Source organism: Chrysoperla carnea, chromosome 2, assembly GCF_905475395.1.
Source record: "Chrysoperla carnea chromosome 2, inChrCarn1.1, whole genome shotgun sequence".
Taxonomy (NCBI): domain Eukaryota; kingdom Metazoa; phylum Arthropoda; class Insecta; order Neuroptera; family Chrysopidae; genus Chrysoperla; species Chrysoperla carnea.
This window is the reverse complement of record NC_058338.1, coordinates 90,795,033-90,809,750: the sequence shown is the minus strand read 5'-3', so window position 1 is coordinate 90,809,750 and position 14,718 is coordinate 90,795,033. Positions and strand designations below refer to the sequence as shown.

Below are 14,718 nucleotides of genomic sequence, written 5' to 3'. Positions count from 1 at the left end.
AGCAAGGTGAGAATTTTTGTTCCTTCACTCAATTAATTCATTAAATTTATCATACTCAAAACTTTTTGTTGTTTCAGGTTTTGTCGGGCGAAATTTTTTGTAACAAGGCAAAGTTTAAGTATTCTATAATATGTTTATGAAAAAATATCTTGCGCGAATTTGCGCATTTTCTTTTAAGACTAAGATAAGGATAGATTAAAATAGCTGAAGGTCTTTTTCGATTTTTCCAAGATTTAATACCTAAGAGCACTCCACTATTATAAATAAATACGATTCCCTTTCTTCATATAGTAATAATATCTAGTACCTAAATTTAGTTCATTTATCTTTACTTTTGTCGTGGATTTTTTTGTGGAATATTTATTATTTATTGTAAAATAAATACGCAATCATAAATAAATTCAGTCAGTGTTTGTATCTTTTGTTTAAAGAAAATCAAAAGAATAGAATTAGTATTCCGAAAAAATGCAGGACGTCTTAAATTTATGACAATTTTCTATTCTATTTAAGTTTAAATATATATTATCTAAAAGAAAACCTGCTGCACACAGTTCCGTATTTACAACTATTGTGGTCTTTAGACAGATTTTTGGTGGAGCCGGCCCAGTTAAGCAGCGGCGAGTTTAGCGCGGTTGTATTTTGTTTTTGTTTTTGGTGGATGCTCCTACTAGGACGCTTAGGATGCCTTAATTGTAAATGACTGTAAGGTGTTAATGATTTATGTTAACTCTACTAAACGTTAAAGTGTAGCCCGGTTATAATTTTCAATCCTTTACATGTAAATGGTACCTATAGTAAATGCCCGGTTAAAATTATTGAAATATAGCAATTAATTAAAGTTGTTGCATTAGAAATTGCGAAAATAATATATTAAATTTTATAAATAACCTAATTTAAATTACTAATTTAAATTTGTTAGAAAAAATTATTAATATTTCAATATAATTATATGTTTCAGCCATAGAATTATATGTCCATCCATAAAATCATTTGACGATTACAACTCCAACTTTTTGAATAGTTATATCTCAGAAACGGTGACTCTTAGGAAAAAATATTTAGATATTTAATAATAATTATAGATATTTTTTATATTTAATTACCCAATCTAAAATTTTTGTCTAAAGTAATTTTATGATAAAACTTACCGTTTCGCTGAAAATCGCGAATAACCCATTTTTGATGCCTTTGACCGGACGTAAATTTTTTTCCACATCTCGTATCGATGAGGACTTTTTAGTTTTTCATTTATGATGTGTTTTGATCAATTCTAATTAATTATTTAAATAGAAACGTTAACTTTAAACACTAATAAATAAAGCACAAACCTTCGTCTCCAATTTCCAATATAAATCTTTACTTATAATTGCACTAACAAATACAATAAACATAAATTGAATGACACGGTAAATCGAAAGCGACAACAATAATAAAATGTATTCGTAAGAGTAAATAGATTGGTGCTTACAAAACAGATGGAGGATGAAGCTGAGGTTACTCGAGCAGCTTGTTTGTGATATAGTAGTTATCTACACCAAAAAACAACTTTCAATGCAAAACAAAAGAGGTGAGTTTTCTGACTTTTGGTCAAAAATTTGATATAAATACTTCACTGTGCGTTGATTCACTTGCAATTTTATTTGAGAAAAAAACAAAATGAACTCTAGGTACTATTATTCAGTTTTGTGAATGTAAACATCTAATTTACTACCTTTTAAAAAATACCATTTTTGGAGTAGTTGGGATTTATTACTGTTAAATCCAATTACGAGTGTAATATAATCGTGGATTGCTGAATAATGGATATCCCAAAAAATGCATTCACATGGCCAGATTATGTGGTATTTATTTTAATGTTACTGGTTTGTTTATTTATTGGAGTATATTTTGGATTCTTTAGAGCATCAAAAAATGTGAAAGAGTATTTAATTGGAAATAAAAATATGACCGTATGGCCAGTAACAATATCACTTGTTGTCAGGTATGTTAATAAATAAAAAAAGTCGAGTAGCTTACAAAGCGATTTAACAGTCGGGGTCCATTAAAATCTAGACCGGTTGAAATTTTCCCAACAATGGTTCCCGACTTTTAAGTCGCTATGTAAACTACAGGATTTGTTTTTTCTTTTCAGTTTTTATTTAAGGTGATTGTAAACCTACAGTATTGTAAAAAAAGTTTTGGTTTATTGCACGGTACATACATATAAACCAAATACATGCTTTGTAGTCAATAAATGAGTTATTTTTAGCTTTACAATACCACGCAACTACAAAAATATATAATATATTGTGTGCAAGTGATGATTATAAATTTGATAATATAGATATCGCTCTTCAATCATCAATACTTTAACTATAGTCGTCTCTGTTCATGGATCTTTGACGAGTTCATAATTAAATTAAAATTTTGTTTTTATTTCATCGATCTTATATTTTTATGATATTATTATAAAATACAAGATTTTCTAAATATTTTAGATAGTTTTTTATCACACTATATAGATTTGTTGATGTAGAAATATCCAATTGAAAAGGATAACCTATACGATTCGTTATTTTTTCGGCCAACTTTGAACGACAAAATAATAATAAAATGCCCGATGACCTAGGAATTTTTTTTGATTTTTGTAAACTTTGTTAATCAAAAAGTGTATTTATAAAGTTTTATTGAAATCCCAAGTATTATTCAATCCTTGCATATCTCTTTAATGCGCACGGGTTTTTTTATTTTATAAATTAATTTTTTTTTTTTTTTTGTTATATAAAAGCCTGGTAGCCAATGTGATTAATGCAAGTGTTACTTATTAATGCTTTACTCTTCCCTACATCGAATCGTAGATTATTTACCCCAAATTTTTAATCGATTAATTGTAATTTTTTCCCACTCTCCCCTACATTGATTCATTTAATCGATTAATTGTAATTTTTTAGCTATATTTCTGGAATATCGTTATTGGGATTTCCTTCAGAAACTTATGTTTCTGGTATACAATATGTGTATTTGCAATTTAATGGATTATTTGCAGCATTTATTATTAACAAAATATATCTACCAGTTTTTATGGAGTTGCGATTAACTTCCACTTACGAGGTTCGTGTTATCTTTAAAAGATGGCAATTGACTATTTTTTATTAATTATTATATTCTTTGTTAATTTTTTTTCAGTATTTGGAACGACGATTTGATAAATCATTGCGGCGACTTGGATCAATTTTATTCATTATCGGTGTGGTACGTAAAAATTAGCTCATTTAATAAGAAACAATGTCTAGGGAACGAGGAAAGTATTTGTCCAAGCTTTTCATGAATTGATTTTTGGATTTTGAAAAAAAAATATATTTCCTTGAAAATATAAATAAAAATTTATTTATAGGGGGTTATATCCATTTAGAATTTTCAAAAAATCGATTTGCATTTCCGGAATGTACATATATTTAAGTATATTCTCGAAAAATTTCAAACGGACAACGGGATCTTAAAATTAAAGAAACGTCCTATAAGAATACGTTTTTTATATTTTTGTAAAATAAATGGTCTTCCCAACTCGCACCTGGATATAACCCCTTAATATTATTCCTTCGTATGAAATCTATTTAATATTTTTTTCAGTTTTTATGGCTTCCAATTGTAATATACGTACCAGCGATGGCGCTTAACCATGGTAAGTTGACTGTTTCAAATATTAAAGTTTAAAGGTGAACCTGGCTGAGAACTGGAAATTGGTAGATGAACACTTTAGATTAGAAAGATGTTATAAAAACGGAAGATTTATTGTTCGAAAAAATTTTCCGCAAACCGTACATTTCTATAAAGACTGTTTTAGTTCAAATTGAATGAACAAATTGGAGAAAAAGCTAGATTTTTGCTATCATTTACTGTCTAAACTATTTACAAAAAGGTTTACAAAAAAAAGTTTCAAACAAAAAATGTTTGCGTAGTTATAAAGAACAACTTTGTAATTTAAAGCGTTCGTCTGATGTTTGTAAGTTATGACTCAAAGTGAAGTTTTAATTGAACCTGAAAACTTAGATCGAATTCGACGCCGGTATAAGATATGTGCCTTTGAAACCAATATTTTCAAGCATATATGTCAACTTAAAGACACCTCGTATATTTTATGTTAAGAGCGACAAAAAAGCTAAATAGCTAAATAGCTATAAATGAATCAATCAATAAAAGGAAATAGTGTTTTAATTAATTTATAAAATACTACTTTGCTAGAATTATTATTTAAAGATGAAGACCGAAATGTTTAATTCTAGTAACTGGCATCAACACTCATATCATAACTCCAATTGTCTGCGCTGTATGCATTTTCTATACTTGCTTGGTAATTATTAATATTATTTTGATATTCAATGAAAAATGGTTAATTTTACAAAACATTTTTTTAGGGAGGAATTCGTGCAGTAATATGGACTGATTTTCTACAAGCGTTTTTAATGATAAGCTCAGTGATTCTAGTGATAATTAAAGCAACCTGGGATGTTGGTGGTTTGGGAACAGTAATCGAACGTAATGTAGCCACTGGAAGAATAGAATATCCAGAGTAAGAATTAATTAATGATGGATAATGATGGTTAAAATTTTTTGATTTGTTTCCACTTCATTATTTTTTATAGTAGGAAAAAAGTCAAACGAATGCCATAGTGTTTGATTTCCACACTGAAAAAAAATAAAATAATGACAACCTCATCCCGAAGTTGGCCGTTTCATATTGAAATATAGTAAAAATACTTTCAAACAATTTAATAATGATTGGAACAAGTACAGCTTAATATTTGTATTTACAATAGAATGGGATTGAATTTAAAATATGAATTCATGGATACAAAATCACTGAAGTTAAATAAACAAAATCATTACTTCTATGAAAGAGATTGATTAAAGTTTAAAGTTATGCATTTTATTGATGGAAAATAAGATAATACTTGTCGCTGGTTCGGACTCGAAGAAATCTAATTTGTTTTTTAAATAAACCTAATAAACCTGCCCATGTGGTTGTGGCAATCACATCAGTATTTTGTTATATTATTTATAAGTGGTAGAATCAATTTAAAAAAGATTGTTTAAAACTATGCATTTCAAAACTAAAATATTAAAAATTTGTTAGACAGTATATTACTTTCATACAAACAACTCATGAGTTTGTGTCAACTTCACCACTCAACCCCGTACGGTAGTTGTATCACATTCGTTGCCCCATTTGCCATATTTGATCTCGCGATGACCTTAAAATTTTTTAAGGCGATAAAAAAAGACCAAGACCAAGGCCAATTTAGGGTCACTTCGATAAGACCTTATCTATATGAACTAAGGTCAAGACCAAGGCCAATTAAGTTTCACTTTGACAAGACCCTATCTATATGAACTAAGATCAAGACCAATACCCAACTCTGCAAGACCAAGACCTATTTCTTCAAAACCAAAACTTATTTGCGCAAGACTAAGACTTATTTTAAGAAGTTGAATTTTATTAAACTTATTTTAAGAATTTCGTTTTTAACAGTATGGAATTAAGTTTAACTAAACGGTTAACGTTCCCGGCAATGGTGTTTGGAGGTACATTTGGTGTCGTAAATAATGGAGTGCTTGATCAAGTAATGATGCAAAGATATGTCTCGTTGCCATCGATAAAACAGGCTAAACGGTATAGTACAATTAAACTGAATATCTAAATGGAAAAAATTAATGCATCTTTGAAATTTTCCACAGTTGTTTATTAGGGTGTAAGCATTTCGTAAAAAAGTCGACCCCCGAGGGGCTTACCTAACTCTATTTTTTGGGGTGTAGTTTGGATTTTTAATCAGTTTTTTGAAAAGTATAAAAAAACTTTGCATCAAGTAAAAAAAAGTTCAATTAAAAGTTGAAGTATTTGTGCACATTTTCGTTTTTTTTCGACTTTCTAGCTTCAAAGTTGATCGAAATATGCACAATTTTAAAATGGAATTTTGTTGCTCATTCAATCAAATGAAAAAGTATCCATCGTGTAAACCATAAGAGATAGAACAAAAGTTTAAATGTAAAAGTTATTCCTTATAAAAAAATTGACAACTTTTATTTGAATCATTCTTTCGTAAACATCACTGTTTACCCGCGACGGCGCAACTTAGGAAAAAACTTTGGTGCCCATTTTCTCTAAAACTACAAAAAAAAGTGTGTTGATTTTTATCAGGTTAACTTCAACAAGGTTTTGTGAAAGATTCTAGAAAAACAAAACCATATTTCAGAAAAACTTGCAAAAATTTTGAAAAAAACAGAAAAAGTGCAGAAATACTTCAGCTAGAACTTTAAATTGAACTTATCTTTATTCTATTTAATTTTATTAGCATAGTATATATAGAAAATCGAAGTGTCTATCAATTTGTTTTGAATTTTCTCCACTCGTCAAATTGATGAAAGGGCACATCAGATCTAAATTTGGTTAAGAGCTTTTTTGTTCGTCTGAATGAGCTTAATTTCATATTAAAGTTTTCCAGGATCAATTAGAGAACATCCTGTATACATCGTTATTTGTCTTAAGAAATAAACTTTGCCGATTTTACACGATGTAAGAATTAAATGCCCTAAGCTTTAGTTATTGATAAACTCTTTTTCAGTTTTAATAACAAATTTCATAAAACGTTTCGTCGGTTTAAAAATCATATTGTCTAATTTGTTTTTAGGGTAGTGTGGTTATTTTTGATAGTTAAAACAATTTTTATAGGATTATGTACTTCCTTAGGTCTGATTATTTTTGCAACTTATTTCAATTGTGATCCTATTTCAACAAAAGTAAGCAAAACGTAAACTTATTTTTAGAAAATAGTTAAAAAACTGGTTAAATTTTTTTTTTTCAGATTGTATCTGAAAGAGATCAACTTTTACCATTATTAGTTGTTGACACATTAAAAGATTTTCCAGGCGCTTCTGGAATATTTTTAGCAGGTGTTCTTAGTGCATCACTTAGCTCTTTATCAAGTGGCTTAAATTCATTGTCAGCTGTGATTTTAGAAGATTGTTTTAAGCCAATTTTTAGAAAATTATCACCAAAACAAGAACAAATTATTGTTAAAACAGTGGTTTTTGTAGCAGGAATTGTTATAGTTGGTTTAGCTGGAATAGTGGAAAAATTCGGACAAGTATTACCGGTATGTCATTTTCTAGTGGAAAATAGTTTTTAATTTTCAATTCTTATAATTTTATTTTTAGTTATACGATGCCATATCTTCAATTTCGTCAGGTCCTTTACTCGGAGTGTTTACTTTGGGAATATTATTTCCATGGGCAAATGCAAAGGTAATTTGAAATACATGAAATGGAATTCCTTCCAGAAATATTTCTTAAGCATAAAAGGAGATAGTTTGGGTAACTTAAGTTTAAAATACTTTTGAAGGAATGAAATTACTGCAGAATAAATTGAACAGTGCCAATGATTTGTGGGTAGGGAAAATAAAAGTCCACCAACGAAATGTTTTAGACAAGTATATTAATATTTCAAGCATATATGATATAAGCAAGTCATTTAGTCTAAATGTTCGGAATTAACAAGTGAAAACAAACAATTGACTGAAATTGTTGAAGTTAATTGTTGAAATACCATGCATAGACAGAGTTGATTACTCTATCACATTACACATACATAACTGATATCCCCAAATAATACAACTATACAATTTACGCCTAATTTGCGCCCTCACGGGTAAACAGTGATGTTTACGAAAAAATATTTCAAACAAAAGTTGTTTAGTTTTTGATAAGGAAGATTTCTTACATTTAAACTTTTGTTCTATCTCTAACGTTTACAAGATGGGTTCTATGGACCCATAAGTCAAGACCCAATTGACCTATGTTGCTCATTTACGAATTCGACCTCACCTTTTACGTCCTGAATACGCTGTAAAAATTTCAGCTTGATATCTTTTTTCGTTTTTGAGTTATCGTGTTGGCAGACAGATGTACAGACAGCCGAAAATGGACTAATTAGGTGATTTTATGAACACCTATACCAAAATTTTGTTCATAGCATCAATATTTCTAAGCGTTAGAAACTTGGGACTAAACTTAGTATACCTTGCATATTACATATATGCATGGTATAAAAAAGTATACAAGATAAACTTACAGGGTGGCCATTTTAATATATTACGGATAATAGCTCGTTTTGTAGTTAATCAATCCAAAACAGGTAACAAAAGTAGCAGAGTTTGATGGCGGAAAACTTGTTCTGACATCAGATTGGACCTATTTCTCCGAGTTACTTGAAGGTAGTACGAGCGCCAAGACAAGTTTAGACTTGTGGTTGAAATTATTTGTACCATATTTTAAACTTTGATGATTTATTTTGTTACAACTTCATGAATGTAAACGAAAAATATGAATAAAATTTTCCGATATCTGCCTTGGTTTTCGATATAACGAAAGCTAAATAACTAAAAAAAAGTTTCAATTTTCGATATGTTGAAAATTACTCCAGATATAGAAAAATTTCATTCTTATTTTTCGTCTTCTATTGTCAAGTTATAACATAATTCACCATCAAAATAGGAAACATATTATTTTTTTAAATTTGTGTCTTCACTACCGTGTTTGTACATCCTTAATTAGCCGGGTTTTTTTTTATGTTTTGAATAATTTATTAAAATTTTAATTTAAATGTTTTTTTTTTTATTTTTACCGACTAGTTTTGGAGAAATCTATGAAAATATATCCATCTGCCGTTTTACCATAAGTAGGCATATTAAATATGTCTACTTTTGAAGTCAATTATTTATTAAGATAATCGGGCAACACCCCCTCCCTCCGTGACCTTTTAAAAATTGATTTAGACTTAATCCAGCTTCATATAAAAAAAATCAAGTCTTTAAATTAGAATGTTGATCCTCATAAGAAAACTTACATTTTTAGCAACAGAAAAATGTTTTAACCAAAAGAGAAATAGACATTCATCTGTGTCCAGAACTTAAGCCTTCGACCTGAAATTCTAGTTTCAAGGTTATTTTTGGTCCATGATAATAAAAAACATTTTTTCATAAATCGATAGCTTTCGTAGGAAATCAGACTTAAAAATATATTATTATTACATTTAATCGAAATAAAATACGCTAGCTTTAGAAAAATTGTTTAGACAAAAGTTATCAACGACAATAAAGGTCATTTTTAGACACGTATATTATTATTTCAGGCATATTTGCTGAAGCATTTTTCTATAGCTAAGAAAGTTAATTTTCTTATGAGGAACAATTTTACAATTTAAAGTGTTATTCTAGCTTTTACCTTTTAGGATATAAATTGACTATTAAAGCAACCCGGAGAACTATGTCCAGTCTGATGTCAGAACATGATGTCCTTCGGCAAACTCTAAAACTTGTATTTAAGTTATTTTTTGATTGGCGAAAACGAGCTATTAGTCACAATAAATTAAAATGATCTACCCTGTATAAATCCCAATAAGATTCACTTGGAAAAAATTGGTATGCATAGGTTTAATTAATACATGAAACATTACATTTTAGGGTGCATTATACGCAGGTTTTAGTGGAATACTGTTTATGGGTTGGATTTGTTTTGGTGCTCAGTCTATGCTAGCATCTGGAAAAATGCGTCATCCAGAAAAACCTGTTTTCACAGATGGTTGTACATTTAATATAACAGAACCTTTACCCACATCTCTACCAACGAATGACTTCGATGAAACGTAAAATGAGATTTCTATATAATATTTGAAATCCTGACGAATCTATAGAATTTATATGAAAAAATGTTTCAAACAAAAGTTGTTTGATTTTAAAATTGTTTTTTTTTTTTTTTGTAGCAATGTATTCTTTATGTATCGAATCTCATTTGTATTGAACATGGCAATTGGTTCAATATTTACAGTAGTTCTGGGTTTAATAATAAGTTACTTAACTGGTTTTAATAAAATTGAAGATGTGGATCCTTTATATTTAGCACCGTTTTTGAGACCAAAAAGTGTTGTTAGTCAATCATTTGATAGTAAAGAAAAATACAATGAGGTAAATACAATTATGATTTTTCCACTCTCAATATACAGTGAGTAGCATTTAAGATGAAGACCCTCATATTTTCGTTATTTATATACGAATATCAATTTGAAATTTTGCACAGCCATACAAGGTGATAGGCCAAATTTTTTAAGAAACTTAACCGGAATCAGAACATTAAACTCAGTCTACTACAAATTGACAAAAATGGCCGATTCTTAATATTTTGTCTAGCGTCAGAGATGGTTAGAGATATCGAAAAAAAAAAACTATTTGGAACAGTTGAATATTTGTTTATACCCATATATCGATTTTCATGACAAAATTTGCATTTTTACTTTCTTCATTATTTTGGTCTTTACTCAAAATTATTACAAGTTTATTGAAATATTTGAATACAAAACACTAAAAGTTATCAATTTGTCCAGTTTTTACATTCTATAGCAAACTACTTCTAAAAGTTAATTTTTAAATTTAATAACTAGTGTACTATGGAAAGTAAAAACTGGACAAATTGATGATTCAAACTGCACCATGCACTACACCAGCCCATCAAATTATTAATTAAATTAATTTTGGTTGTGACGGCGGGAATCGTACTCGCTACCCTAGGCATACCGTGAAAGGAATTGGCTACACTTTAATCACCTGAGCTACTACTACTACACTGAAAAAATTAAAATAATGACAACTTCATACCGAAGTTGGCCGTTTCATATTGAAATAAAGTAAAAATAATTTCAAACTTTTTACTAATGATTGGAACAAGAACAGCTAAATATTTGTATTTACAATAGAATAGGATTGAATTTAAAATATGAATTCATTGATACAGAATCACTGAATTTAAATAAACGAAATCATTACTTCTATGAAAGAGATTGATTATAGTTTAAAGTCATGCATTTTATTGATGGAAAATAAAATTGTACTTAGTTGGAATATATAATCGTGTAAATTAAGCGAATAGACAAATTAAAAGAACATATCTTCGCGTTTGCTTCAAATATAGGATTTTCTTACTACGAACACATACCTGTCATGTCTAGTCTATATGTGGTTGGCTCAACTACATAAAGATTGTTGTTACTAAATTATAGGAGAGTTTGAAATAAACTTAAGAACTAGTTAAGACTTAAGATAAGATAGTCAATAGTTAGCCAAAGGTGGTTGTTTCAAGTCCGAATCGAAGCAATCTAATTTTTTTTTTAAATAAACCTAATAAACCTACCCATGTGGTTGTACCAATAACATCACTATTTTGTTATAATATTTATAAGTGGTAGAACCAATCAAAAAAAGATTGTTTAAAACTATGTTGCATTTCGATAATGAAACTATGATATAAACTATGTTGCACAACAATATTTGAAATTTATTAGACAGTATATGACTTTCATATACAAACAAGTCATGCGTTTGTGTCAACTTCACCACTCAACCTCGTATGGTAATTGTATCAAATTCGTGGCCCCATTTGCCATATTTGATCTCGCGATGATGTTGAGACAACCTCATATCGATTGATATTAAGAATTTTTTTCCAGTGTAGGGTTGACCAATAGGTCTTAGATTAATAATGCAGGGTTTACGATGTTCTTTCTGTTTCATTAAAATAAATATACGTGAATATATTTTGTAAATTTTAGAAATTTGGCATAAATGTTTGCATGACAGAGGCTGTTGATTTATTAGACAAAAGAAAAGATTCAAGTTGCGCAGAAAAAATAAATTATCAAGCATGAAATGTAAAAAGAAAATTTGAAAAACTGTAGGTATATTACTAAGCAAGTAACATTGATTTAACTTTAAGCTGTATAAAAATTAATTTTGGAAATTTTTTTTTTATATTAAAAAAGCAAAATAAAAATTGTTTTTATAATCTTCACAATTTTTTGAATCCCACTTTTATCTTTGTGAATGGAATTTTTTCCAACATTCTATTAATAGTCTAGTCGACAAGTTCAAATTGGTGAAATATAAAGGGTCGTAAAATACGTGTGATAGCTCGTTGGATTCGGAATCTAGAAAAATGTATCCGAAGCGTGTTTCAACAAGTAAAAAATTGAAAAAGTAAAAAAAAAAAAAAAGTATTTCCTTTTTCGCCAATATTTCATAAAATATTAATATAAGAAATTTAAAAAAAAAGATTCTTAAAGTGGAGAAAACTTCCACTCCCGGAAGTCTATCTCCATTATTTATAATTTTAATTTAACACTAGTGCCATTTTTAGATTGTTGTATTATCGTCAAAAACAAGTATCTCACACTAAATAAATTTTTTAAGGTATTAAATATTAGTTTAAAAAAATTTGAAAAAATTATGGTGTATTCTAAATACTTTAAGGGATTTATCTTAAAGTTAATTTTCAGCAATTGTTAGACACTTGCTTATTAACAAAATTTAAAGTTAAAATAATTGGGGTAAAAATTTTTAGCTTCGTTAGTTTGTAACGCGTAGAAATATCCATAAAATCACCTAATTAGTTCATTTCTGTTAATTTGCCCGTCTATGTGTCCGTCCGTCTATAAACTGAAATTTTTATAGTGTGCTTGGGACGTAAACATTGAGTTTGAGTTCGTAAATGCGTAACTTCTTGTAAACCATTAAAGATAGAACAATAGTTTAAATATAAAAAATGTTCTTTATACAAAAATGCACAACTTTTGTTTTAAACATTTTTTCATAAACATTATTGTTTGCCCGTTAGGGCACAAATTAGAATAAAAGTTTGGTGTGTTTGATCCAAAACTATAAAAGATAGGGAGTTGAAAATTTTCAGGTAACTTCAATTACTGGTCTTATGAAATATCACCTTCTAATTTATTAAAAATAATACAAACACTGACTTTCTATACAGGGTATCTCAGCAACTAACTCAGTCAATTTTGTGTTTTCACTGGTTTTTAATTAAAGCGTGCAAAAACACTTTGGACCTCAAAAAAACCTACAAAAAAAAGGTTTTTACAAACTACAATTGATTAAAATTTAAAATTATTGTAAATGCCTATAATTTATTTCTATAATTGTTTGTGGAAAAATTTCAATCGGATCATTGCATAAAAAAACAAGTGAAAACAAACAATTGACTGAATTAATTGTTAAAATACCATGCATAGTCAGTGTTGATTTCTTTATCACATTACACATACAAACATGTGACACATACATAACTAATATTCAAGTATGGTACATACTATAAAATTTCCGCCTAATTGGCGCCCTCACGGGTAAACCGTGATGTTTACAAAAAAATGTTTCAAGCAAAAGTTGTTTATTTTTTTATAAGGAATATTTTTTACATTTAAACTTTTGTGTTATCTCTAACGGTTTACAAGATGGATCCTACGGACCCAAGACCCAATTGACCTATGATGCTCATTTACGAACTCGACCTCACTTTTTACGTCCTGAGTACGCTGTAAAAATATCAGCTCGATATCTTTTTTCGTTTTTGAGTTATCGTGTCCACAGACGGACGGACGGACGGACAACCGGAAATGGACTAATTAGGTGATTTTATGAACAGTTATGACAAAATTTTTTCCCTAGCATCATTATTTTTAAGCGTTACAAACTTTGGACTAAACTTAGAATACCTTGCATATTACATATATGCATGGTATAAAAATGAAAGATAAAAATTATTTAATTGTAGTTAAAATAATTATATGCTTCCGAAGGAATACGTAATGAGAGTTTATCAAGGTCAATAATTGTTTACCCTTTAAATCTGTTTTTAAATTCAAATATGCAGATAAAGAATTCATTCATAAAATGTATACGGTGGTTCACGTCAATATGGTGTTTACTAGATTCCCGCACATATCGTTTTAAGTAAATTTGTACGTATAACCAATATCTGTATTATAATTCACTCATCTTAGTAAAAAAAGACGGTCAACTTACGAAATAAGCTGAATATTTATACAAACCTTTAAAAGTCACATATGGTCACGTGACTGTGGTCAAGAACGTGGCAGCATCCTTAGACAAGCAAGGTTAAAGGTTAAAGGTAAATCAGTTTTTTGAGAATACCTCGTTTCTTTGTATCAAAAGTTGTAGAGAATCAAGCATTGCGATTATACCCTTTACTCTATCGATTTGATGTTATTTGGATATATTATATTCTACCTGCCATGTGTACTTTTATTTTTCGAAAATCTTGTTAATTTTCCCATGTAAATCATTGTTCATATTCAGGTACAATTGAATAATAAAAAATACCTGGGTGTGAATCATGAAAATTCGAAAAAATAAAAAGATTTTCGAAAAATAACACCCAGGGTGGGTAGAGTATGAATACCTATAACATATCCAAATTTCAAATCGATAGAGTAAAGGGTATAATCGCAGAGCTTGAAATTCATTTGTAACTTTAATCATTCATGTCTGAAAAACCACTTTTCTTTATCAATTATTTTTCACGTCAATGAATAGGTATTTAAGAAGATTCTTAGCAATTTTCACCCCAATCAAAATTGTACAAAACAGCCTTAATAACTTGTTAACCCTCAAACTAAAAAAAGGGGTGTTATAAGTTTGACCGCTTTGTCTGTCTATCTGTTTGTCTGTCTGTTGCATCATAGCGCTTAAACGGATGAACTCTTTTTGAAATATTTTTTTGTTTCGTTTTATAGGTAATTTAATGGAGAGTGTTCTTTGCTATGTTTCTAGGGCGAGTTTAGGGTTCCGTACCCGAAAAAATTAAAATATTGGCAATGATCTTCAAAAT

At 28.9% G+C, this 14,718-nt stretch overlaps 1 protein-coding gene across 2 annotated transcripts; it reads left to right on the top strand.

Annotated features, from left to right (window-relative positions):
• The first annotated feature begins 1,745 nt into the window (after window positions 1–1,745).
• Window positions 1,746–11,772, top strand: LOC123291886 (sodium-coupled monocarboxylate transporter 1-like). 2 transcript variants are annotated; one of them, XM_044872329.1, is made up of 13 exons: window positions 1,746–1,981; window positions 2,931–3,090; window positions 3,166–3,231; window positions 3,610–3,661; window positions 4,263–4,330; window positions 4,395–4,549; window positions 5,510–5,650; window positions 6,666–6,774; window positions 6,840–7,130; window positions 7,192–7,278; window positions 9,495–9,676; window positions 9,794–9,995; window positions 11,633–11,772. In XM_044872329.1, the coding sequence occupies exons 1-13, from the start codon at window positions 1,800–1,802 to the stop codon at window positions 11,726–11,728; spliced, it is 1,791 nt and encodes a 596-aa protein (XP_044728264.1). In that variant the 5' UTR covers window positions 1,746–1,799; the 3' UTR covers window positions 11,729–11,772. The 2 variants fall into 2 exon arrangements, with proteins under 2 accessions (XP_044728264.1, XP_044728265.1); XM_044872330.1 differs by having other exon boundaries at window positions 1,911–1,981; window positions 3,026–3,090.
• The last annotated feature ends 2,946 nt before the right edge of the window (window positions 11,773–14,718 follow it).

Bases quoted from the DNA above. Each gene is read 5' to 3' on its own strand.
- LOC123291886 (XM_044872329.1), top strand. From the start codon at position 1,800: ATGGATATCCCAAAAAATGCATTCACATGGCCAGATTATGTGGTATTT. The intron at 3,091-3,165 runs GTTCGTGTTATC...ATTTTTTTTCAG, and splicing joins GATTAACTTCCACTTACGAG to TATTTGGAACGACGATTTGA. The intron at 9,677-9,793 runs GTAAAATGAGAT...TTTTTTTTGTAG, and splicing joins ACGAATGACTTCGATGAAAC to CAATGTATTCTTTATGTATC.